Source organism: Xenopus laevis, chromosome 5L (assembly GCF_017654675.1).
Source record: "Xenopus laevis strain J_2021 chromosome 5L, Xenopus_laevis_v10.1, whole genome shotgun sequence".
In the NCBI taxonomy this organism is placed as follows: Eukaryota; Metazoa; Chordata; class Amphibia; order Anura; family Pipidae; genus Xenopus; species Xenopus laevis.
This window is the reverse complement of record NC_054379.1, coordinates 133526346-133553341: the sequence shown is the minus strand read 5'-3', so window position 1 is coordinate 133553341 and position 26996 is coordinate 133526346. Positions and strand designations below refer to the sequence as shown.

At 38.8% G+C, this 26996-nt stretch overlaps 1 protein-coding gene across 5 annotated transcripts in view; it reads left to right on the top strand.

Annotated features, from left to right (window-relative positions):
* Window positions 1-26767, top strand: part of epha4.L (EPH receptor A4 L homeolog) — a 46449-nt gene extending 19682 nt beyond the window's left edge. Inside the window, exons 5-18 of one of the 5 annotated variants that reach the window (XM_018261626.2) lie at window positions 1570-1905; window positions 9654-9778; window positions 9924-10083; window positions 10202-10313; window positions 13662-13720; window positions 14079-14192; window positions 14317-14502; window positions 16748-16809; window positions 17931-18137; window positions 19477-19626; window positions 20778-20971; window positions 22595-22753; window positions 23113-23840; window positions 24831-26767. In XM_018261626.2, coding sequence (XP_018117115.1) covers window positions 1570-1905; window positions 9654-9778; window positions 9924-10083; window positions 10202-10313; window positions 13662-13720; window positions 14079-14192; window positions 14317-14502; window positions 16748-16809; window positions 17931-18137; window positions 19477-19626; window positions 20778-20971; window positions 22595-22753; window positions 23113-23227 — 1979 coding nt within the window. In that variant the 3' untranslated portion in view covers window positions 23228-23840; window positions 24831-26767. 5 annotated transcript variants of the gene reach the window in all.
* The last annotated feature ends 229 nt before the right edge of the window (window positions 26768-26996 follow it).

The window sequence follows — 26996 nt, the reverse complement described above, 5'->3', positions numbered from 1 at the left end:
CCAGGTACTTGGTTTGTATAGAATGATAGACCTGACTTTTATTTTAGCCCAAACACACACCCTTCCAAGTAAAACCTTGACAGAGAGAGCTAAAACTGTAATTTAAATGGCTCATCAGGACAAATCACCCCACTACAAAACAAAACCAAATGGGAAATCTGTGTACCAAACAGAAAGGACAAATACAATAGATCTCTTGCATCTAATTGGAGTAGACATAAAACTGAATGATTCTTCTTTTCCCATTGAAATCACACAATGAGTCCCTGGTCACTTGGTGCAAGGTCACTTGAGGTCTTGCTTTGATTAGTGTGTGAAGGGGGAAAGTAAAATGCGTGGACTGGGTTTAATGAACACCACTAAATATTCCTTAAGTGATTGTAATGTAACTAGGGTAACTGTAAAGAACGGCACAATAGCAATTATCAGAAAGAAAATGCTACATTAAAGTAAAGCGACTTGTAGAGGCAATAGAAATCCTGCTTAAATGATTTTAAAGAGTTAAAGAGAGCGGATCCAAAATGGAACTTGATTTGTCTAAAATGGAAACCACTGGGGAAAGAACAGGAAACGCAAGTGTGATGCGTAGCCTACTTTATGTTGTATTCTTTTGAGCAGTGCCGAGTGAAACAGTTGCATACCAGACGTAGGAAAATGAAATCTCTAATGAAACCGACACAAGGAGAAAGAATATAACTGGGGATATATGTCTCCAGAGATTGTACGTTGAGAACACAGATGAATGTATTACAGGTTGTAAGGGTTCTGACAATAAATATGGTGGCGTTTACTACCCTGCCTTTGTACTTGTTTCAGAATGAAAAAATTGTATCTGGAGGATGTAGACTCTTCATTTCTCTATTTCAAATATTGCTTAAGAGGTGGCAACCAGAATGTGACAGAGTTGTCAGCCATGGGCAGATAGACTGGAGAACAGCTGCCAGAAATGACACCTCCATTTCCGCACACTGTCTCTGATAACACCAGGACTAGAGTTTACATTTGCCTTTCTCCCACCTTGATGTGCTCTTCAACTGACTTATGTCCCTCCCTTTTCCCATACCGTCTCCATTGATGCTGGAAGGAGGGGGTGCTTCTGAACCATCTCCCTCTTCAGACCTGCCAGCATCTGCGCGCATAGTTTTACGCTTGGCTGACCCTGTGTTCAGATGCTGCCTGGGCCTTGTCCCACATACCAATTACTGACTTTTTGCTTTCTAAAGATCCTGATTCACTATGGCATAATTTCCCACGTGAAAGTGTTCTATCTCCATCCTAAAATATGTGGCTGATGTCTGCCACCTTTAGTATCATGTTTATTTACAGTGAGTGATGGTATGTATTTGTGAAAAGAATTGTGAAAAGAATATCTACTTTCACACAAAAAAGTAGATGCCAATTAGGTGCAATATGATACATGGAGGTGTCCTGTCTATGTTCTACAGAGGATCTGGAGATTCTGCCACCCTAATTTTACATTAAAACAAATAACATTATTTATTGGTTCTTAAGAGTACCGTCTAGTACAGGCAATATTTCCCTTTTAACATCTGGTTTTATCCTCCACAGGACCCCCATCTGCTCCTCAGAACCTAATCTCAAACGTCAATGAGACATCTGTGAATTTGGAGTGGAGTCCGCCACAAAATTCTGGTGGAAGGCCTGATGTCTCCTACAATTTGGTCTGTAAAAGGTGCGGCTCTGACCTGACTCGCTGTCGGCCTTGTGGCAGTGGAGTGCACTATAGCCCCCAGCAAAATGGCCTGAAGACTACCAAAGTGTCCATTAATGACCTGCAAGCCCATACTAACTACACCTTTGAGGTCTGGGCCATTAATGGTGTCTCCAAGCAGAACCCTGAACAAGATCAGGCTGTGTCAGTTACTGTGACCACCAACCAAGCTGGTAAGATACCCTTTGGATACCCTTTTGGAATCAAAAGTGATACTGTTGAGTACAAAAAGGAACAAACTGCATATTGGTCTAGAAAATTGTGCAAATTGATGTTTGTTTATACGACAAAGCACAAAATAAGTAGTTCCAAAATGGCTGCAATAGCATGTATTTTGAAGGCAAGATCCAATAATAACAAGTTTATTTTCTCTAAATGCTGTACAGATTTGTATGGAAAACATTAAATGCTGTAAAGGAAATGAATGTATAAGTGTAGATAACATTCATATCCAAGTTTTTAGGGCACAAATGTTCCTTTCTCTACAACCCAGTAACTTAATTATAACAATAGTTGGTAAATAGGAACTAGGTGTGTGTTAGGCTTCTCATCCACCCCATGATTTTGTGGGCTGTGAATCTGGGTGCCTGTCTGCACAGTCATTATGAAAGGTAGCCATCTGGAGGAACAGGAACTTCAAGAGGTGAGCAAACTGGGCTATGTGAAAATCTTCTGGCGTGCTGACATGAGCTTGGGCTGCTTTCATGTACATGTGTAGCTCATCATCTTCTTTACTTTCCAAGGCCATCGCCTTCACCCATCATGAAATTAATTTCCTCTGCTTGTTTTATGAGAGAGTGATGAAGCCCGGATTATACTGCTGGGAAATAAAAAAAATACTTTGTAGTACCCTCCCCAGAAAAATTAAAAAGTGAGTCCACTATATTATAAGAAACAACTTCTAAAAGGGGATGAAGAGGAAGAATGTGACCCTCCAAAATCTGCTTATTGTACATCACACCCACAACTGGGAAAGCACGTCAGATATCCCTATGCTAATGGGTTAGTTAAGGCTGATTTTTTTAGCCCACCACCCCACCCAGCTGCATGTTTTCCCCCTCCGTCCTGTCCTGCATGTTTGTCTTGGGTACATTTTGCTGGAATCTCACATGCAGTGGCAATCGCCTTGTTATAAACAAAGTTAGTGGGCCATAAAGTACAGCCATGTTTTGTGCATCCTTGGCCTTCTGCATCCCCTTCACGAGTGGCTATAAATAATATCTATCCATGCTGCTTAAGGAAAAGAGCTCCACAGGCTTTGTTTGTTGAACAGAAAGCCAGGCTAATGCACAATGCAATGCCATATTTTTCTGGTTGAATTTGCATGAGTTAAATAACAGGCTTTCTCTATTCCCCCTGTCTGGCCTTGGATTTATGCTTGGACATTGACCCTGCTTTTAGACATCTTGTATAGAGCTTGCAAGGCTTTACACTGCCAACAGACACAAACAAAACAAATTTGGGACGTGTTACCCAAATGCATCATCTTGTGCTACCCCCCCCCCATCACATTGCAGCCTGCTGGACACAAGATACACCAATTAGCACTGAAAGTGTGTAGATAAATTGTACAAGCTTTTCCCCTTATAGAGTTGACAGATAGTTTTAAACAGCTGCTGACTTTACAAAGCAGTCCTACATTAGGAACATGCCAAGCACCCCAACTGTAGTACAATTTTTTCAACATATGAAAGTGAACTTACCGTATCATAAAAGTCTGATGGCTAATGTTTGATAGACTGTGTTGGTAGTTGTACTTGCCAGATTGATCAAAAGCATAACATTACCTGGGTGGATCGTTTTTGGCTGCCATATATCATGTTTACCAACACAGTTATGTTTTGGGTTGAGAGCTTATGTGTACCTCTGGCTTTGGTTGTTGTTGTTTGCAGTCCTTTATTTAAAACTAATATGTCTTGGATCCTTATGCTGCACTGCAAGTACTGTTCTGAGCTGAATGTGGCTGTTTCCAAGGTCGGGGTATAATAAATCTTGAATATTCGAGTATATTTTTATTTTTTTTAAAAAAAAAACTTGCTCGATTCGAGTTTTTTTTTAATTCAAAAATGTGAGGTATGACCAAAAAATACAACTCTAATACCAAAGTTTTCGTGGAAAAAAACACCTCAAACCTTAATAATTCTGCCCCTAAAATGCATGTGGGTTCTTTGTAATTTTTGGTTTTAAAACATTGCTGCATTTTTATAGTTTCATACTATGTGAAATCCAAATGCGGTTATTGTAGCTAGCCTCTAGTCTAGGAGCCTGATTTCTGTAGCAACTATGTCATAGTGTCAAGCTCAAAGTCTTAAAAAACAAGTGACAAATTGGTTTGTAAAAGTGCAGGTTAAGAAGATTGCTCATGATACAAGATCCCCTTGGAGCCTTGCATTCCTACAGATAAGAAGTGCATTCTCAGAATCTCCTGCAATCTGTCTTTGTTCTGTTTGTATGTGCAACAAGCAAGAGAAAGCCCAACTTCCCAGCCACTCTGACTCCTATTTTATTCATTTCTTTCTAAAATAAGTGTGCGATATTTCAAATGGAGCATGAATAACCCATGTTGTAGGACATCAAACAGGGCTTGGTAAAGTTGGATAAATGATAAGCCTACACTGTTATTAACTGGGGGACAATCAATCTGGGTTACAAAATGTCAACATGCAGTTTACTTCCTTAAAAAGCCATCTTTTTCACTTCCTCTAAAAAAAAAAAGAACCGTTCCATATAGTATCTTGCTACTAAAAGCCTTGTAGATAAGGTTCTGACATGTCATGTGTCTATGATTTTGTACAAGATGGCTGCAGGCCTGGGATACAGGGAGTCTGTAGAATTAATGTCAATTTTAAAAACATTTAGATGTATGTTGCATATACATACCCTAGTCTCCTAGGCACATTGTGGAGGGACAGATTGTGTCTAAATCACTAATAGCTTCATTTTAGTCCAGCTTTGCCCTTTTTAATTCCCTTCCTCCCTGATCAAAAATTTCCAGCGTCCACAGTATTTATTATTATTATGGTTATTTGTTCTTACAGGAAGAATGCAAAACATAACCAAAGCTTCAGCTTTAGATTGCAAATTAGTAGTATCACCTGTTCTTGTGCTTTTTCAACACGCTCAGAACTACGTGTAGGCTTAGGAGTTGGCATGCTGTTATTTTGGTTGTTGGATTTGCCAGTTGTCTGGAGTTTTTTTTTTCCCTCGAATCCCTGATGAGCAGCTCAAAATCCAACGCCTAGGGGAATTGAGAATGGAGAAGAATTAGATAAGACCTACAGGCTAATGTCATGCTAGGAGGTTTGAGCATAACACCAATGATTTGGTTTATTGTCATGCCATGCGTATCTGTCATGGAAGGTGACTGAGAGTGATGCCACCCTTTGGGGCACAGTTAATGGCAAAAGGCAGCCTGCTGATGATGAGCCAAATAATTATTTGCTGCCCAGAAGGGTTCCTTGAGCTCTAACTTTGTGATAGACTGTAAGTCTGCCTTCATACAAGCCCGTCTTGTTATTGATGGATTCTTTTCAGTCTTTATGTTTCTCCCACTTAACCAGTTTGCTATGTAAAAACTTACCACCTTAAAGCACTCTCTGATCTTGCCTGTGTTCAGGGACTATTTGAACATCACAGGCCCCTTTCCTTCGACCCCCCCAAGACACACTGTCTTCTTATGATGTCACATGATTGATTAGAGGAGCACAGGGGGCAGAAAGCTGGTGTTTGAGTAATGTTAAAAAATCAGGAGGACACAAGACTAATCAAACACACAGGCTGGGATTGTGTTTTAACAAGATGATGGATTGCCCTGGTGTGTGTTTTCTTATCCCGCTCTTCACCGTACTTTACTTTAATAACTTTTTCAAGGGCTGGGTTGCTGTTTGCTTGTGCAGACGTAATTAATTTCTTTTGTAATGCTATAAAATCCAAATCGAAATCATCACCCCAGGATTCAGATTATTTGAAAAGGGCTCAAGTGTTCTACTTGTGATGTATAAATAAACTGAATCAAAAACCCCTGTCACGTTCACATGAAAGCCATTACATGGGGCTAATCACTTTTCTATGTTAATTCAAGGCCAGCTTTTTGCATTCTGTTTGCCCATGCCTCTCCCATGGGCGTCAGTCTTTAGGAAGAGCAGATAAACAATATATATATATATATATCTATATATATATATATCTATATATATATATATCTATATATATATATATCTATATATATATATATATATATATATATATATATATATATATATATATATATATATATATATATATATATATATATATATATATATAAAATAAGCATGAAGTCATTCAAAATAAAGGGAAGTTTGGGTTTATTAATCATCATTTTAATCCTTTAATAGATATGAAATCTTACTGTTTAAGTATGATATGCCTTTTCTGCATATTGTTATTAGAAACTTCAGTTGAACAGCCAAATTAGCACATTCTCCTTATTAATCCTAGTGGTTGTAACAAGCAACATGGCAGCTCCCATCCGCACATACAAATGGAACTATGCAGGGATGGTTGTTCTGAGCAAACAATAATCTGCTGCCAGACATTGCTACATATTTACAGGAATTTAGAGTAAGATAAATGTAATTATACTTAGGATATATATTCCCTATAAGGCATACTATCGCAGCAAATTGTTATAAAGGCAGAAGATCAGCCCATTATAAAAAAAATTAAAAATGTACTCAAGCAAGAAACTTCAAAGGGGCATTGTGTAGCGAACATGTTTTTGTTTTTGTAAATGGCAGAAAATAAAGAGAGAAATGGAGCGAGTGCCCCAACTAGCAGTGAGGAATGCGGTTAGAGGAGAAGGGTGAGCGCAAGTGAAATGGAGAGTTCCTAAGGAAAGGATTATAGAATGAGGCACAGGCATGCAGACCCATTAGCAAAGCCAACATCTCACACACACATACATGTATATAGGCGCCGCCTAATATTTGTGAATATTTGCTCTGGGACGAATATTCCTTTTATTAAAAAATAATGAATAAGCCCAAAGCGGATGAACTTTGAATTCACCTGTATTAAAAATCACGCTTCATTTACACAGGGAATTTCCCTGGAATAATAGGAGGGCTGTTAGCAGCCACATTTCACACAAAGCTCTTCTGTATGTGAGAAAACTGAGCCACGCTGGTCACTTGCACCGAGCTCTACGTTTAATGAAGGGCTTGGCAGCTTGGACTACAGGGGATGATCATTATACCTGCAGAACATTCATATTGCTGGGAATTAAGGAAACCCTTTTGGGAATTGATATATAACAGGGTAAGCAGACTTTGTACAATTGTAGTAAACAGAACTACAACTCCCAGAAACCCCAGCCAGGATGTGTTCTCACTGGTGTTTTTCAGTTTCCAATATGGTTATTGTACAAGCTAGGGTTATTCCTTCATCCACATTAAACAGATGTCACCCATAAACATAGTACAAAGCACATTTCCAAACACTAACCGATTTTGAGTATACTGGTATTGTTGATCAAACTTGTCACGTTTGGAGACATTGTTTAGCTTGAGCATGCTAGGCCACTATTTGCTTTGAAAGTCCAGGTCAGATTACAGTCCCCTCCACAAAGAGCCGCTTCTTTTGTAATTGCCTGAAGGTATGTACTCTCTAATTGCAGTTGTTTTCTTCCTCCCTAAACATCTCTTCTCTACATTTGAGAAATTAGTTCTGGGTCCACGTCTGTTCTGCTCAACTGCAATTTGTACTGAGGAAACATGGTTTATAACATCTGGGAGGAAAGATATGGGGCTTTGTAACTTTGGTCTGTTCCTCAGGTCAGGATACCAATGTTGATGGTACCAGTAAAACCAGTGCTAGATGTTTAATGGCCGTGCTTTAGGAAGTGACTATCATTGCTAGAGTTGCTCCTGAACTGTCAGATTCTTATCTCTGCTTTGAACTCACCTTTGTCTTTCAGCAATTTGTCACACTAGACCTGTAGCCCTATATCTTTATGGCAATGCAAACTGTTGGCCTACAGAATAGAGCCATCATTAAAAAAGCTACAAAACAGCACTTTCAGGCCCAATTAAGTCCTTCAGTCTTGGATTTTGCCACTTTCTTTAATATTGTCTGGATTCCCATGTGCTACATAATGTTCTCTTGAAAAGAACACACATTTACACCTAGATGGGGAAAGGCAAGCTATTGACCCTTCAGAAGTCTCAGAACTCAGTGGTGGGTGTTTGATGGTTGGAAATTAAGGATAGTTATATAATCAGGTGAAAAGATCTCTGTATATACTGTATAATGCAGAGGTCTCATTATGATTTTACACAGTGTATATTGTACTGTACATTTTTTTCTGATCTTCAAAGTAAAAGGATGAATTATTAGAGCTACAGCCAAAGAAAGAGCAAAAACATAAATATATTTATGTTACTAACAAGGCAGTTGGTTCAATATTGATGGTATATTCCATAGAGTATCGCTCTTTGTCTGTACATATTCTTGTAGCTGCCCACCCTAAATATTTTAGTAATCTCCTGGGGTTTAGCTCTTTATATAAGAACCATTTTAGTGCCAAGTGTCCTGTCAGCAAGATCTCTCATTAGTTTGAGTGAACATTATCAAATGTATAGACCTCCCAAAGGGATTAGCGTGCGATTCATTAATAGGAAGCAAACAGAACTATTTCACTAATGAGTACGGATCGGGGACTTGGTCTCTGGTTTCTATTTTGGCATTACATTATTCACACTTTGGTAAACATGGGCAGAATTGCCCCGATACAAAAAAGTTAAAAGAAGATTGAAACTCTTAATGAGGAATGTAAAGCCAGGGCCACTCTGACTAATACTTGTTCCTGTGTCATAATTTGATATGAGAAACATACTTTAGGGCTTTATCTGTCCGTTTAATTATCCTTGCCCACAGGGAGTTGTCCGTATTGACAGCGCCATTACATTCAAGTATTTATTAAAAAATGCAATACATTAGCTTCAATCACTAGTATCTCGGAGACACCCTATGAGTTTTAATACGGCAAACATAACACTTACATTCCTTTAACCGTGTGTGTTCTTTGATGAACCATTAATATTGAGTAGAAAATCTAATAAAAGGCAGAAGAAGCAGCCAGAGACCACAGTAATATTTATCTCCAGCTGAAACATGCATGGTGAATGATCTTTATGTCGAAACCAATATGTGGTGTGGAAGGGAATGGCAAAGGCAATGGCAGATAATAAAATGTTTCTTTGTATCCTTTTGTTTAGCCCTGTCTGCTAACTGCAATATTATGCTACTAAGTCCCTTGTGTGCATTGCTATATAATGAAAGTTATTTTATTGATGATGCATTAGATTACTAAACCCACTTAACAATCTTTAATATAGGTCAGGCAGAGCTTCAGTGAAAAAACAAGAACTAGAGCTCCTACAGGCACACAGGTTTACAAGAGAAAGCACCTTCTTTAAATAGGATTCTGGTATTTCTAACTATCTTTATAAGCTTAATAAAGCTTGCATTGCCAGCAGAACTCAATCATACATAGACTACAGATATAAAAAGGATATATCCCTAGTGCAGTAAAGTTCGCACCAGTAAAAGCCATACACTTTAGGATTCATGTTTCCTGCTTGTAAAACTGATCTTTTACATTCCATGACTCTCTAAGCTGTTTACATGGTATTAACATACAGTTAGAAGCTCTCAGTCACTTGCTAGTGGATATTTAAATGTGTTCCCTTTTAATCCAGTTTCCTCAGGCTCCACCAATCTGTCTGTTTACGGATTTCCTTAGCTGAACAGTTCTGTCCATTGTTATGTGGTCCCAGAAAACCGGACCAAAAAAAACCTCTGCTGTATCAACTTTCAATGGCTTTTCGTACAACTAGTCTGCGAATAACATTAACGTAATGTTCTTGTTTGTGTTGTGCAGCTCCTTCAACTGTAACCCAGATACAGCCAAAAGAGATCACCAGGCACAGTGTGTCTTTGACTTGGCCAGAGCCTGAGCGAGCCAATGGGGTCATCCTGGAATACGAAGTCAAGTATTATGAGAAGGTAAGTTCATTTTTAGTACAGAATCTCATCACAAGATACTTTCTATCCCTAGTAGAAACCTGTAATAGCTATACATCTTGAAAATATATTAAAAAAAAATGGAGCCTGAAAAAATGTGAAACATTATTTGCTTATCTATGTACAGGACCAGAATGAGCGTAGTTATCGAATTGTTAAGACGGCCTCGCGAAGTGCAGACATCAAAGGTCTCAACCCCCTTACTGGTTATGTGTTCCATGTTCGTGCTCGGACAGCTGCAGGATATGGGGAGTTCAGTGGACCCTTTGAGTTCACCACGAATACAGGTAATGTTGAGTTTTCATCTCAGGCACTGTTGTCGTTCAGTAATTGTAACTATGTATCATATATTAATCTCTATAGCTTCCGGTACTAAATAATTAACAAGCTTTTTATTAATTTTAGTGCCATCCCCGATGATTGGCGAAGGAACCAGCCCCACTGTGCTTTTGGTGTCCGTGGCTGGAAGCATTGTCCTTGTGGTCATTCTCATTGCTGCTTTTGTCATCAGCAGAAGGTAAAGGCCCTGTGTGATACATCATTACTTTTTGCAGTGCAGTCCCTATACATGTAGGATTAGCAGGATTTGTGTGTAGTACCAGGAGTAGATCAGTACCACATTGATGACTTGGAGTTTGTTGCCATTGCTGTTGGCATACAAAAAGCAATAGGTTGCGGCTGGAAAGTTAGTTGAGTAAAGAACTAAGAACAAAAAAATAACTTAGCTATTTTTAAAACTTGTCTACTGCTCCCCTTTCGGCTTTTGTTTAACCGTCTCTCCCGGTTGCAATTGCAGCCTGAAACAAAAGCAGCATTCTCTGATTAACATGGAAATATAACCCTCACATTACAAGCCCCTTTCAAGAGCTTTTATCTCTTCGGTATGGAATATAGCTGTAGAAGCCCACTGTAAGACCATAGTATCGTCAGGAATGCCACTTGAAATTTAAATAAATTTCTCTGATTCCTGGTATGGTTTAGGAATAGCCCAGCACTTCTATCCCCGGCTGTTTGCCTCTAGCAGCACCGGGCAGAGTAACCAGGTATTGTAGTTCAGCAGCAGTTGTTGGTTCTCAGGGGCTTACCCTATATATAAAGAATTCAGAAATCTGTTTCCTCCAAATTAAAAGGATGCTTATATCCGGTGGATTGCTTTGCAGATCTTTAAATTAATAGCATATATTGGAGTTATTCACTTAAACAAATGGCACTGTCTATGAACAGACGTGCATGATGGATTGTAGCATTTTTGATCATGTACTTACTGTAACTTTTTTTTTTCATTCTATATTGTGCATTTATCTGAATACATTTTGTTCAGCAGGCACATCACCAAACAATTCAATAGAATAGTGGGACACAATATATATGGCACAGCTTGCAAACTCCTTTTACTATTTAACTGTAACAGTAGCTTTTGTGAAGGCTTCTTTGCCCCACGTGGTGCCTTCAAGGGAAAGGTTGGCACTATTTTTACCTTGATAGAATATGAGGATTTATGCCTAGATAAAGAGAAATATATCATTCTTTATAATAAGGTTACATTTCCTTTTTATGTATGATTATTCTTTAGCACAAATGGGATATGTTATGCTGCACAACATTTTTTCAGTGTCAGCCTCTAAACAGAAGATTTTCACCTTATTTATCCTTGCAGGAGAAGCCCGTGTATGTGTGTGCTCATCATAATCCCTCGTTAATAACAGAGAGAGGGCTGTCTTAGGTCGATAGAAGGCAGGCAGTGATTGGCCCTCAATGGATCACTTTAGTAGAAAATGAAATGTCGACCCTTTGCACTTTCATTGATTCCTCTTTAGTGTCAGCCATAAAGCTGTCACGTGCAATGCAGCCGGGAGCCTGGGAGCTGACAAGCTCACAGCTTCTAATGGGAATCCAAACAGTTCTTGCTACATTTCAGTTTCATAGACAGAGCAAAGGTGCTGAGGGGTTGCCCTTTCTTAACTCTTCTGCGGCTCACAGCCATTCCGTCACCTAAATGCAACCTGTTACAGAACATTGCACCTCCTAGGGAGCTAGGCCATAGTATTCACAGATAAATCTTCCCTTTTTAGGGTTCCAGGTATCTAGTACAAGTAGGGGACTTAGCTATTAACACAGGCAAGCAGATATTATTTAAGATTTGGTTCCTGTCAATAAGCAAGTTTCCCACCCCTCTGGAGAAGTGTTCCTGGGTAGCTGACACATTTATTGGTTATGTGAGATGAGTTAAAAAGAGTTTTTATACAGGTCAAGTGTTGCCTACCAGGAATGTCAGATTATGTTCCTGAAGAAGTGACCTCGGATAGAAAGTATGACCTTTCAATAGAGATGTAACTCTTCTGGCTAATTGTTTTGTACGGAATGATTCTCTAGTCGCTATCCCATGGCTGTAAAATTAGTTTGTATGGTCACTTTGGAGAAATAAACTTTATCCAAGGAACTTAGACAGATGGATTATGTCTTCATATTGTACTGAGCTGGTTGCTTGATTGGTCATGTTGTTCTGATCTTTAATGGCAGACAATTGGCTTTGCTCTCCACCAATTAGCAGTGTGGGAAGCTCTGCCCCTGCACATCACTGACTGGAATGTGCCTGCATGTTGTTATAACATGGCGAGCACCTGTTTTGCTTTAAACCTGATATATTTGTGCTGCAGATTGCTCCTAATAGATATTTTCTGTAGCCAAGCTGTGTGCTTTATTTAAGTTCCTAGTTGTGTGCATTGGGCTATGTTTTTTGTATTTTGACCATCTGGGCCTTGAGTCTGCTTTGTTCTTCATCTGATCTACTGGTGGGTCACTGATCAAAGCCCCCATGGTAAATTCATCTTGTAGATTTTTGTTTGTGTTTACACCTGATAAATGAGTAGTTCCCACACAGGTATATATGAATTCCAATAGGAATCCCAATTGAATCACCCTCTCTCCCTGAATGAGGAGTGGCCGTAGGGTAAACAGTGCCTTGCTGTGTATTCCCTTCCTCCCTTCTGCCCCCTCATAGATCTTTTATACCTGTTCTTTGTTATTTATAAGAGAGCCGTTTGTGTCAGACAGGTACCCCGCTCTCACATGTCACCTATAGCTATGCTTTCCTATTCATTCTGCTACTCTGCAACACAGTGGGAGTTGCTGTTGTGTTGAGCAAAAACAATGGTGTCCCTATTCCATGTAGGCTGCTTAAGGTCATGCAGGTGACAAGAGGCGGGGGGGGGGTTTATGCTAAGGTTATAATTAAAAATTCAAAGGCTTCAATTAGTGTTTTATCAGTAATCCTCTGTTACCTAGACAAAGCTCTTGTAGTTACTGTATAATCACAGATTGTCCTAATTGCCTTCCTCTATTCATCCTGACTCAATTCCTTCTTAAATCTGTGTCTAAATCTTGACCTAGCGGCATTCCTTGCAGGTTACATTTAAGACTCATTTAAATATAGACTCCAGACAAGGCTAAAGGAGTATTCTGTATACCTGGTTTATTTTTTAATAATCGGTGTCTCACAGTGAGAGAAACCTGCACTCCATAAAAACCATCTAACAGAATCAATATTGTATCAAAGTGAGGAGATGTGCGCTGCTTTACAAAGCGGTTTTTGCATGTATGGCCGCTACATGCAGCGTGCTCTAATTAAACGTTTTGCTGCCGAGGGTTTTCTGGCTCCTTTGGGAATAAAAAAGGTTAATCCATTTCTGAAATATCTTCAGTGTAATTATTGCTCCCAGCCACAAGCCCTTGGTATCAGTGCAAGGTCACAGTTCTTCCCAAATCATGGTTTGCACATAGTATCTGCTGTTATTTTACATTTACTCGTTGAAAGATTGTTTTCCTAGGGAGCCATCCTAAAGCCTCTCTTTTTGTTGCCCTACAGACGGAGTAAATACAGTAAAGCCAAGCAGGAAGCAGACGAGGAAAAACATTTAAACCAAGGTAAAGTGGCAATATGTGAAATGTAAATTATTATCCAAGCAATTACATCAATTTATAAAGAGACTTGAACTTATCAGAGTTAGGATCAGCTGATATGAACATCAAACATACATTAACAGGCAAACAGTGGTAGAACCACAGCACAACATTCTAATTATCAATTTAGTGAAGCTGCTAGAGATAATAACACATTCTTATTTCAAATATTGACTGATACACCCTGACACATTTTGGGGAACTGAATTTTTTTCAAACACTCTCTTTAAACATTTCTGTACATGTTAAAATGATTATTCAGTGTTTTTCCAGCCATTCATCTTTAGGCATTTCTAATGTTTTTATGTGTTTTCCACGACAGGAGTAAAGACTTATGTGGACCCATTTACATATGAAGATCCTAACCAGGCTGTCCGCGAATTTGCAAAGGAAATCGATGCCTCTTGTATTAAGATCGAAAAAGTAATTGGAGTAGGTGAGTGTCAGAATTCTGAACAAGGGGAACACACATGGTAATGATGAGCCGTTGAATACATAATGTCTCCCAGCCCTTGAGGTCAAAGTGAGGATTTACGTATTGATTTTTTTTTTCATCAAAGGTGAATTTGGTGAAGTGTGCAGTGGGCGTCTGAAGGTCCCTGGAAAGAGAGAGATTTATGTTGCAATTAAGACCCTGAAAGCTGGTTACACCGATAAGCAGAGGAGAGACTTTCTCAGTGAGGCCAGCATCATGGGTCAGTTTGACCATCCTAACATCATCCACCTTGAAGGTGTTGTCACCAAATGTAAGTGCAGCTTTTTTCATACCAACTTCCATCTTTCTCTAAGAAAAGATGGCTTTGTAAGTCTGTATTAGGTATATGAAAATATGACTTGATATTCTAGTACAGGTATGGGACCTGTCATCCAGAATGCTTGGGACCTGGGGTTTTCCGAATAATGTATCTTCATACCTTAAGTCTACTAGAAAATCATATTAACATTAAATAAACCCAACAGGCTAATTTTGCTTCCCATGAGGATTAATTATATATTAGTGTGGATCAAGTACAAGGCACTGTTTTATTATTACAGAGAAAAATGAAATCATTTTTAAAAATCTGGATTATTTGGATAAAATGGAGTTTTTGGGAGATGGCCTTTCCATAATTGGGAGCTTTCTGGATAACAGGTTTCCCGATAACGGGTCCCATACCTGTACTAGCATTTCCAAACAATGGTGCTATTGCAATGATTTAGTAGAAGTCAGCAGCTTGCACTGGTCACTATAAGCGACCATTCATGTCATTACATTAACCTTTTTGACTCGGGTGTTGCAAAATGATAAACCCTAGGATGTTTGGTAGTTGTTGCACATTAGAGATACCTGGGGCACAAGTTGGAACTGTAGCTGCTAGTATCTAATTCTTTAATGAAGACTGTCTTAAAACAGTGTCTGTAATAATGTTCCCAAAGTTTATAATAATCAGAAGAGCTTCATTGTCTGGTGTTTTATTGTAGAGTGAGCTGAGTTTATTGTTTGTATAGAATGCTTTTTGCAGACTGGTTGCCCAATGTGATAATTTCATAGTGATAATTGTTATTTTGGGCTCCAGTGTACGAGTTCTGTGTTGCACACCTGCACTAGGCAGTAAACATCCATACATGTTGCAGCCTGCACCTTTCATTAATAGCTCATATGCATGCTTTCAGTGCCAAAGCATTGTCTATACCTGCAGCTTTGCTTTACAGTAATCAGTTGCCTCCATAGAAAAAGTTATGCTCCTGTAAATTGTGTTTCTATTCATTATCTATAGTTTTATTGGATCCTACTTTTTTTATCTTACTGAGCTAAAAGGATTACAACTTTTCCTTGTTGTCATATGCAATCTAAACTAGTCATTCCAATGGTAAAGATAAAGACAGAAGCAGGGAAGGAATAGCGTGAGTGAAATAATGGCCATAATTTCTCTATTTTTTTTTAACATGGCCAGAAAAAGTGGCATCTAACCTAACCACCAACTGCATCACTTAGATAGCTAGTGATGGAGCATCTTACAATAGAAGAATGTTTAATGGAATCCCATCAGCTGCTATTCAGCAGATCTGCCAAAAGCTTGCAATGCAATGGCCCTTTGTCACCCAAAGCAGTCATGTAAGATGCAATGCGGGTGCTCTTTATTCCTCTCCACCAGTATATAGGTTACACTTACTGCCATTTTCTTAGAATTTTTTTTTAATGTGCTTCAATGGTAGCTTTTTGGCTGCTGATGCATGACAAGATTGAGGGATAAAATGTGAGGTCTTTACTCATTTGAATTCTATTCATTTTGATGTATGGATGGCCCTGCATCTTCTTGATACGTTTCAGGTTCTTGATTCTAGATTCTGGCAGTATCTTATTATCATATCTGTGACTTATGAAACCATAATATCTGAATAGCAAGCAGAGTTTTAAAATATGCTACAACACTGGCAGCAGCAGCAGCAGAAAACGTGTTAGATAAAAAAAGATCTTTTGTAGAAATCCTATACAAAAAGGAATGCATTTCTGTATATATTCATATGGTAATGATGCTGCTATAGCAGGAGCCACCTACTATGAACTGGTCATGGCATGATTATGCAAGATTAGAAATCAGATGGAAAAACTCAAAAATCCAACACAGCAAAAGAGTAAAGTTAAAGCAGGATAAACAGCAGGAAGCACTTCCATTACTAGAATGTAGAGAATAAGGGGTAAATTTATCAAAGAATGAAGTTCCGCCATTAGAGTGAAATTCCGCAGCTCTCAATTCATTTCTATGGGATTTTGAAAGGCGTATTTATCAATGGGTGAAAGTGAAAGTTCACCCTTTGATAAATAGGCCTATAAAAATCCCATAGAAATTAATGGAGAGTGGCGGAATTTCGCTCTAGTGGCGGAACTTCACTATTAACTTCACTCTTTGATAAATATACCCCTATGTGTGCAAGACCCTCATACTGAGTATCTGTTGGCTTTGTGCAGTTGTTTTTTGTAATGGTCATATCTGTGCTTTGAATTGGCAGGCAAGCCAGTGATGATAATCACCGAGTACATGGAGAACGGATCCTTGGATGCATTCCTTCGGGTGAGTTATTGGTAGCATTTTCATTTGATTTTTAAGGCAGGGATTTGGTGCATCAAAACAAATTGGCATGTTCTGTTTCTTTTTCCAGTTCCAACAATGACAGTTTTAGAAGAAAGTATACCATGCTTTTTCTTCTATGTATTTCCTTTAAAAAGACATGCACAGACACAACATGTTTGTGTCAACATAGCAATTCTTGCCTTGTATTTGCATCTATACATCTGTCTGGGAGCTGATATAGTCTAGCGGTGACAAAATACCCACTTTTATTATGGCCACCAGGGGTGCAACGCCTACAGGGTGTATGTAGAATTAGTAGATAAGTCTTTGTAAGCAATGTGACATCACCCCTACCATGTATAAATGGTATGTTCTATGTCCTCATTAATGTCTGACCTACATTTTCAAAATTCCGACATTCCAAAACATTATGGGAGTCACGGTGATTGGGACATTATCTAATTTATATAATAAATCACAGTCTCTTTTGAACACATTTCTTGTAGTACCTTTCAAACCTGAAAAGCCGAACAATGAATAGTGTAGGCAAAGCTCCCGCCCAGGATGTTGTGTTAGTGATTTTGCTTAGGAAAATAGGATGATTGCAACTGTGCATACCAGAAAGTATTGTGGCAAGAAAACGATAACAACCTCTGAAGTTCATTAAACCTTACTTATTTCCACGGCATACTTTCACTGTACCAGTGAAAAGGGAGTGTGTGTGCTCAGCTTCCCGAATGCGTTAGGGTGTTTTCTCTGAATGGGGCCTGATCAGGTGGCGTGTTTATTTAGCTGTGTTTAGGTGATTTACCCAAAGCAGATTTGGGTAAATTAAATGGTGCTTTAATTGCCGCAGATTTGTTGTGTTGTAGCTTGCCTAAAATGTACTAGCGCAGAATGAACTGCGTAATGGGGATCTATTTTCTGTGTTCTTGAATCCCGACCCACAGATTTCATTGGGGCCTTATAAATTACAGACCTTCATCGACCTAGTATTTAGTGCATTTGCTTGTCTCGCTATATATGCTAATCACTTTCTGGATGACAGTGGGACAAGTCAGTACTTCCTTTGTAGATGTATAGAGACAATGGGCCTAACCCTAATCATTTTCTTCCAGAAGAATGATGGTCGGTTTACAGTAATACAGCTTGTGGGAATGCTGCGTGGCATTGGGTCTGGAATGAAATACCTTTCGGACATGAGTTATGTGCACCGGGACCTAGCTGCTCGTAATATCCTTGTGAACAGCAACCTAGTCTGTAAGGTCTCTGACTTTGGCATGTCTCGGGTGCTGGAAGATGACCCTGAAGCAGCCTACACAACCAGGGTAAGTAGCATCAATTGTAAGCCTAACTTTTAATTAGGAAAATACAGCCTGAAGCTAAAGCTGGGGAGTCATGCCCTGATCTGGTCGAACAGTTTGGCTCAGGCTCGAACTGGCAATCTGTGGGTTCTGGCAAATGCCAGAGGGGCTGCTATAATGTGCCACAGAGAGTCAGTATTTAGTGAGCTGGTAGGGGCTATTTTGGCCTTTTTGTGGGCTGAGTAGGCCTCTGTATACCTGAAATACCAGGGCCTGTTTTAATTCTCAGTCCGGACTTGGTTTGGCTGATTTGACCATACTACCCGACCATCTAGTCAATTGAAGATCATAATTTTTGACAAAAATTGTCAGAATTGCAATACCTACTATTCCAATTGTTCAGTGGCCCCTGGTACAGTGGATCAGTGGGAGTATTGTATGGGTCATTGCTGGTCTAATATGTGGCCTACTAGTTGTAGTTTAACATTTGTAGAGGCCCAGGCTTTAAATAAATATAATAGGTGTTAGTGAAAAGTCCATTCAGATTGTAGCGATGTCTACATATGAACAAAATTTTTTTTTTTGCATTAGTAAATAGATATTTGTATCCCTAGACACTTTAGGTACAATGCCCTGTGAACCAAGTACAACTGCTTTGGAAGGTATAAACAGACCTGCACTTAATGGCAGCCAAGGCATCTGACCCTACTTTCAGAATGTAGTTTAGTATTGTTTTCATGGTGCATTCCACTGTCTCAGAATACTGGCGTTTACATAAACAGTTCCAAGTGAAGTAGAAAGCACAAGTGCAAGAGGGAGGGGGATATGGGAAGGGAACACTTTGTGTATTACCACAACAATAAGTTGTATCAGCAGTAGGATCTCAGCCAACTGAATCAAGAAGTTCCTTTTTAGAAACCTGGCCCAGCTTGCTATGGAAGCCAAACCCTCGCCGGCTTTTCCTTTAATTGAAGACACACTAGCACAGATCTTGTTACCTTAATTGTTGGACTTCCTAGCAAACAGTCAGTATGCAGAAGTAACGTCATAAAATTGTTTAAAGAGATTACATATTGAAATATATACCATCAAAGTACAAGTTAGGCTCAATTACAGAAGAAGCAGCACCTCTTGCCCATGATAAAGTTTTATATTAGTATCAGTCCAAATGGATGATATATATACACAACTTAAAGCATGAAACAGTAGTTTGGTTATAGTACAGTATAGTATAGTAGATGGGTCATATATGTGCACTCTTTTCTATATAGAGTTATTATGAATTTGGAGAAACAATTGATTGTGCTTTAGTAGAAGACTCGTCTACTGTGATCCTTGCATTAACTGACCGTGCCTTTTGTAGGGTGGCAAGATCCCAATCCGATGGACTGCACCAGAAGCTATTGCATACAGGAAATTCACTTCTGCTAGTGATGTCTGGAGCTATGGCATTGTCATGTGGGAAGTCATGTCTTATGGAGAGAGGCCTTACTGGGATATGTCCAATCAAGATGTGAGTATTTGATCATGGGAGCATAATTTGCATTCATTATTGTGTCGGCTCTGAAGAAACAATTGAACATTATGATTAAATCCATCTCTGGTCATAGGACTACAGAATCCTCATGGGCAGCTACAAAGAAATGTATTGATAAATTCGACAGTGGAATCGTTCAATACACCATTAACAAACTCATTGCTTAAAGAACTTTGTAAAACACCAAGCCTTGTGTCATTTTTTCTTGAGTCAATTAAATTGACTATCCCTAGAGGACATTAAAAAAAAAAAAGAGATTCACTAAATGGGCCTTTCGTAAATTATGCAGATCTTTTTTAACCATCTGGACAGCATCTTACAAGACACAGGCAGCTGTCTCCGGATGACCCACTGAAAGCTAAGAATAGCAACCAGAAGGGAATGGTACATATGTATTTCTTAAGGAGGATTCTAGAAGGAAGTTCTGTATCTAAATGCAGGTGATCCATTGCCCTCCCATATCAAGAAGAGCTTGTAACATCTCTCCAGACAAAAACGAGTTACATCCAGGTGCATCTGGAAACATGATGCTCCCTTGCTTGCCAGAATTAGGGATAGTTTCAGTATTATGAGGGTCAGCCTGGGCCTTCACATCCTGTAATATGAGACAGACAACCTAAATTCAGAAATTCTGTTAACTTGGGGCTGACCAGTATTTCAATTATTTCAATATGGTACTGAAATAACATCTCATCAGCAGCCCTGCTTAAGCTCTCCATATGTTTTGCCCTTTGAGACTTGAATGCATTAAAGTTGTGATACAGTTTATTGAAATGGGAATCTAATGACGGTTTATGCAATTTGAAACAATTTATATTCTTTTCAAGTTTGACCAAAATGAAGCAGAGCCTTCGTTTTTTTTTTTTTTTTCAAACATAAACCATATGACAGGCCCCATGTTTAGGTTAGATAAACTGTGTATGAAAACTGATATACAAATATGTATATTAAATGGGTAGTTTTAGGGCTAGAAATGTTCACTGCATTTAGTCCATTCATTGAAGAAGATGATAGCTCTTGCATATGCATCTCCTAATTTGCAGAGGATTTGAAACCATATGATTTTTGAGTTTTGAGAGAACATCAAATGAATTAACTTAATATAAATTTTCATTATGTTCTTTAAGGTAATTAAAGCAATCGAGGAAGGATACAGGCTGCCCCCGCCTATGGACTGCCCTATTGCACTACATCAGCTCATGTTGGACTGCTGGCAGAAGGATCGTAGTGACCGACCAAAATTTGGGCAGATAGTCAGCATGCTGGATAAACTCATCAGGAACCCAAACAGTTTGAAAAGGACTGGGCTGGAGAATTCAAGGTCAGTAGAACTATTTTCCTGATAGTTTGCAAAAGGAAATACGGGTCATTTTGTAATTAGGCAGAGAGGTTTCTGTTTGAATAATTTGTCTTGCCATGGGAGCAGATGCTAAAAAATCAAATGTCAAGGTAGCTCCAATCCTTTTCAAATAAAACAAGGTATTGTATTACATGCAAGCCCAGACGGTAGTCAAAAATATGATTCAACTGATTGCTCTCTACTGGCCTTTGGTGGCTATTTTGTAGCCAACATACTACCGAGGATAAGTTACAATCCCACTGGGAAGCTATCATCAAACAGCAATATCGGCATCAATGTGCTAAATTATTCAAGGAGAAGAGAACGATAACGGCAAGTGTTTAATTCTGTCCCCCCTCCTCCCCCTGACCCCGAATAAGTCACTGATCAGTTTACATTTGTAACCGCACTGTACAGCCTTTTAAGTATGTGTGTTTAGAGATATTGATTGGGCACTTTAGAAAGCAGACTGATTCCCTTGGGCAGTCACTGAAGAACTTCAGAAATTATAGGATTAATTGGGCATTATCATACATCCTTTGCTATCATAAAAGAACGTATCATTGTCTGAACACGAAGTGCTTGCAATGTTAATTTCTAAAATGTAAAATAAATAAAAAACGATCTTTGAAGGAAAGCAACTATTTTCACAATTTTTATTGTGTTGCATGTTGGGAGCTCTCTTTAATTCAGCCCAGTTACTGTGTATAGTTTGCCTCACATCCCTGAACAAGAAAAAAAGGTTTTAACAAAACTTCTCCTTTGTTCATTTCTTGAGTGCAAAATAAAAAGTCTGGCTGTTTTCTCCATACAAATAAAAAACGCAAAGAAAGTTTGGCACTTTGTACATAAACTCCAGTGTATGTTACTAATCACGGCAGTGAATCTGCTAAAGCAATTACTCCGAAGGCCTAGCGCAGAGGGAGATGTGGAGAATTACATTCTTCAAGCCAAACTTCAAAGAACCCCTTATTCCAGCCAATTCTATGGTATGGGTTGTTCAGGAACACATTGATTAAAGAGGGGATTATCTCCTCAGCAAGCTGGGCTTTGTCTGCTTTCTGGGCACTTGCCAAGGATAAAGTTGATTGGGATGTTTCATTGGAAATGACACCAGAGTGTGGGATGAAATGAGGATAAGAGTCTTTTTGCTTTTTATATTGCTCATCACACAATACTGTATATAGTGATGACCCTACATCTGACACAGCAAAATATTTACCGTAACCTGGTAAGTTGGCCACCAGTGAGATGGCTGATAAGTCTATAGTAACATGCTGCCACTATTCCATGCTATTAAGACTGATATACTGTGTACAGATTAGTGCTTGCTCGGCATCCAAAGCAATTTATATACAGCGCAAAGATACACTTTCAGCTGTAGGATCCTGCTACCTTGTCCCTTTCTGCAGGGCTGAGGGGATCTCTGCTTTGTAGTAAAATACCAATGCAATTCCATGATATATTTAATGTCAGGTGATAGCCTGGAGGATCAGTATGTAAATCAACACCTTATTCCCAGTGAATGTCTGCTGTATGTCTGCTGCACTCTTGATCTTGCCTGAACATAAAGTCAATCTCCTGTTTCTTTGCTTCTGATTTTAGCAGAACAAACACGGCTCTGCTGGACCCCAGTTCGCCTGAATGGTCCCAGGTGGCTTCTGTGCTTGATTGGCTGCAGGCCATCAAAATGGAAAGATACAAAGATAACTTCACAGCGGCCGGATACACCAGCTTGGAAGCAGTCGTGCATGTGAATCAAGAGTAAGTGCATACATTGTACTGTGTGGTGAAGATCTCCTAGGGTGCTCTAGCTGATATTATTAGTAATACAAGTGATGACATAGAGGTACAACCATGCAATGATCCTTCATTTTCTTGGGTTTTCCCTTGAAATTTCAACACAGGTCCATCTGTCAAAGGTATAGTCACTGTTTGGCACTCCCAGGATGGTGGGAGCTATGGCTAATGTACATACATAAGCCAACTCTGTATGGAGTAAAATATAACAATTCGGGAAATACTTTTTCTTTTTTAAGGGTAATTGCCAATAGATACACAAGACAGTTGCAACTAAGAAATACTTCCATAACATTAAAATACCTTTCCATTTTTTCTTCAAGTGACTTGACCAGGATTGGCATTAGTTCCCCTTCACACCAGAACAAGATCCTGAGCAGCGTCCAAGGAATGAGGACCCAGTTGCAGCAAATGCAAGGCAGGATGGTTCCTGTTTGAAGCTGCAGGACGTCAAAGGGGGGGCAATTTCTCAGAACTCTTGAAAGAAAAATTAGTTTACCTCATCCATGCACTTTAATTGAAGAACTGCACTTTTTTTACATTATCCTCACCCCGTGGGACAAGGACTCTGCAGAAGTATTTGGGGATAAGCTGAAACTCATTTAACATGGAACATTTGTGCAACACAGTTTTGGAAGATCGTGCGTCAGCAACTTAAGGATGTAGACAAAAAAAAAAGACAACGTTGACATTTTAGAAACTTGGCTGAGTGTTTTTGTTCATGCGATTTACAAGACTTTAACCTTCTTCTCATGGATTATTTTACATGTAACATGGATATTTTTAAGCAATCAATAAAAACAAGATTAAAAGGAAACCTTCACCAGGGTGGCGAAGTGAACCATCTTGTGATCTGCTGTTAAAGAGACAGAGCATTCTTGTGGGGAGGGTGGCAAACAATTATTGGCTGATTCTGGAAACCTTCTGTGCTCATTGGCTGGCTGACAGATTATCATTGGATAGTGCCTGAACTCCTTGGAGATAAAAGAATATATATTTGCCTGTGCTTCTGCTGCTAGAGAATATCAGATGTCAAAAAAATGTTTATAAGGTAAGCTGTGCTAACCATAAACATATGTTTGAAGACTTGTGTCTCCTTGTGTGACCACACCCATTTAATGTTCAGCAGCTTATGATTCCCATATATACATACATATATAGTCAGGAGACTTGAAAACTGATGCTATACATTAATTAATATACAAAATTTTGTATTTTTAAGCTTTTTTCCCAGTTTTTTTCAGTGTGCTTAATATTTTGCTGCATTTGAGGCTGTTGCTATTTAAGTATGAATGAGTTCATTTTTGGAAAATAAAGTATTGCTGTAAACCAGAGTAGACCTTAAAGGAACAGTTCAATGTAAAAATAAAAAGGTTGTGCAAAATAAAAAATGTTTCTAATATAGTTAGTCAGCCAAAAATGTAATGTATAAAGGCTGGAGTGACTGGATGTCTAACATAATAGCCAGAACACTACTTGTTTTTTAGCTCTATAACTCTGAGTTAGTCAGTGACTTGAAGGGGGCCCACATGGTACATTTCTGTTCAGTGAGTTTGCAATTGATCCTCAGCATTCAGCTCAGATTCAAAAGCAAACAGTTATGACCCATGTGGTCCCCCCCTAAAGTCATTGATTGGTTACTGACTGGTAACCAATCAGTGGAAACCAAGACAGCTGAAAAGCAGTGTTCTGGCTATTATGTTAGACATCCAGTCACTCCAGCCTTTATACATTACATTTTTAGCTAACTAACTATATTTTTACCCAGTTTTTATTTATGTACAAAACAATTCCTTTAAACATCAGTTCATGTAAGATCCTTCTAGAGCTAGACTAGGAGTGACTGGTTTTAGGGGTGTTTTTTTAATTGAACTATTTGGCAGTTACAGGGTAAATGTCATTTAATTCTGCATCATTACCTTAAGGGGATTTTAACTGGAAAATGCCTTATTGACCATTATACTGCAATAAAGGTAAATAAATCTATGTTAACAGGAGACAATACTGTATGGAATACAAACGTTCCTCTTTCTTTTTTCAGGGATTCTCGTTTTGCTTCCTTCAGCGACCCATGGGAAACTGGAGCAAGAAGGCATCAGAGATCAGAGTCATTCATTTTTTAGGAACTTCAGAGAAGGGTCAGCGGAATGTCACAGTAGAATGTTAAAACACCATTGTTGCTTCTCCAGCAAGAACATGGAATTTCTCCAGCACCACAAGATCCTGCAGGTCTTCCTCTCCATTCCATGTTGCGCCTTATGACTCCCCTGAATGGTTCCGTGTTGTCTACAGCAAGCTTGGTCCAAGATTAACAGAATAATGCATTGCCTGCAGTAAACCCTTTTTGGGATTCAGCAAAAAGAATAATCATTTTCAAAAAAGGGAATAATGGCACTTCAGATCCACATCCAAACTAGGATTTTTGCTTTGTGTTCTCTTAAAAAAACAACAACCTGTAAACTGTGCTTTGCTACAGAGAGGTGGAACACTAGTAACTATTGCCTGGGACAGAACTAAATGCCAAACAACCTTAATAAGGGACTGAGCAAGAAGCGGTCAAGGGACTCTTTTATGTTTTGGTGTGTCCATAGAAGAGCAGTGGTGATGCACTACCATTGGGGCCTATCTATTCCTCTCTTGGTTGAGGCCTCTGTAATATAACACTATAAAATACTTTCCTTTCACGATAATAAATATGCAATTTCACGAGATAAAAGCATCTTTACTGGTCATAGTGACAACCATAAAGTGCTACCAACTTAGCGTATGTATATCTCTAAATTCACCTCCCCAAAATGTGTTTTTTTTGTACTAAATGCCCACATTTCAATTCAGATTCTTAATGTTGCAGGAGGGTAACAATTCAGGGTTATTTGTCTTGGATAAACTTGGAATCCACATAATAATCCTTATGTTAGTTGGGAGAGAAAAGTCAGAGCTTAATGCTATCTCCGTGGGTTCTTAGCTTCTCTGTAGAGCTCCTAAAACCAATGATGCTAGGACTGTTATCAGCAGTGAGAGTAATAAAAGGCTTGTGGCAGCCATCTGGGTATTCAGTAGGAAAAGGAAAGTTTTGCAATTCACAAATAAGATCATGTTGTAAATGTGTAAGATATACAGAAGGCATCCAACATATGGGGGAAAAGCGATGTTTTCACAATGCCTTTTGCCATTGTATGTGAAAGGTATTGCAGCCCTCATAAAGTTATTTGACATACCCAGCATAAAAGGAACAACATTTGGTCCAACACATACTGGAATGTTTCTCCAAACTTTTGGTGCTAGGATGATCTGGCTGCCTTGGTAAACTGATAAGGACCAGCCATTTTCATCAGTAGGAACATGGATTGGTGGTTGAGAAGAAGACCTAGTTCAGAAGCTTTAGGCTGGAATGCTTTCTTTGTTACTGCCAAAAAAAAGAAAATAATGAAAAAAGAAAAAGATTGCAAATGTATCCCCAGCAATACGTGTGAAGCCTAAAGGAAATCATTATCACTTTTGTACTGGCCCCTTCAGCATCAAAAAGGACATCACTCATGCAATTGGTCATTAACAGTATTTTTCTTCCTTGATTAAACCCCAGTGAACCTTAACTAGAGAATAAAATCAAAAGGGACCGTTATATTTTTGTGTCACTGCAAAATATGAGTATTAATTTAGCTTCTACTAAAATGAGACGTCTAACAGAACATTCTAATTTGGTTCAAAAATTGGTTAAAAGTATGTATGTTTCTATTTTAATTTTCAGTCCTTTATTTTTGTTTTGTTCCCGCCCCCACTTTGTTTTTGCTGGAGGGAAGGGTAACTGGTTCCTCTTCCCTTGTTGTTAGGTACGCATAACTTATCATGTTTATTTATGGTCTTTTTATACCTAGTTTGTAAAATTGTAAAATAGAAAAGTTAATGCAAATGTTTGCATTCTGGAGAAAATATTAATAATGAAAAAAAAATTTACAAAAATAAAGTAGTTAAATAAAAGTGAACGTGGTTACTGTGTTGTATGTCTGGGGCATGGGGATGGTTTAGTCCTTTGTATATCAATTGTTGGGTGCATTAACACTCGTGCTCAAACACAATCCCCACAATTGCTTATTTGTAAGCCAAACCCATTGCGCCTGCTTAGTCTGTTCAGATGAATCACGCACAAATGCGTCTATTGATGCAACTAAACCCTCCTCGTCCACCAACCTATCCTGGGTTAATTCCA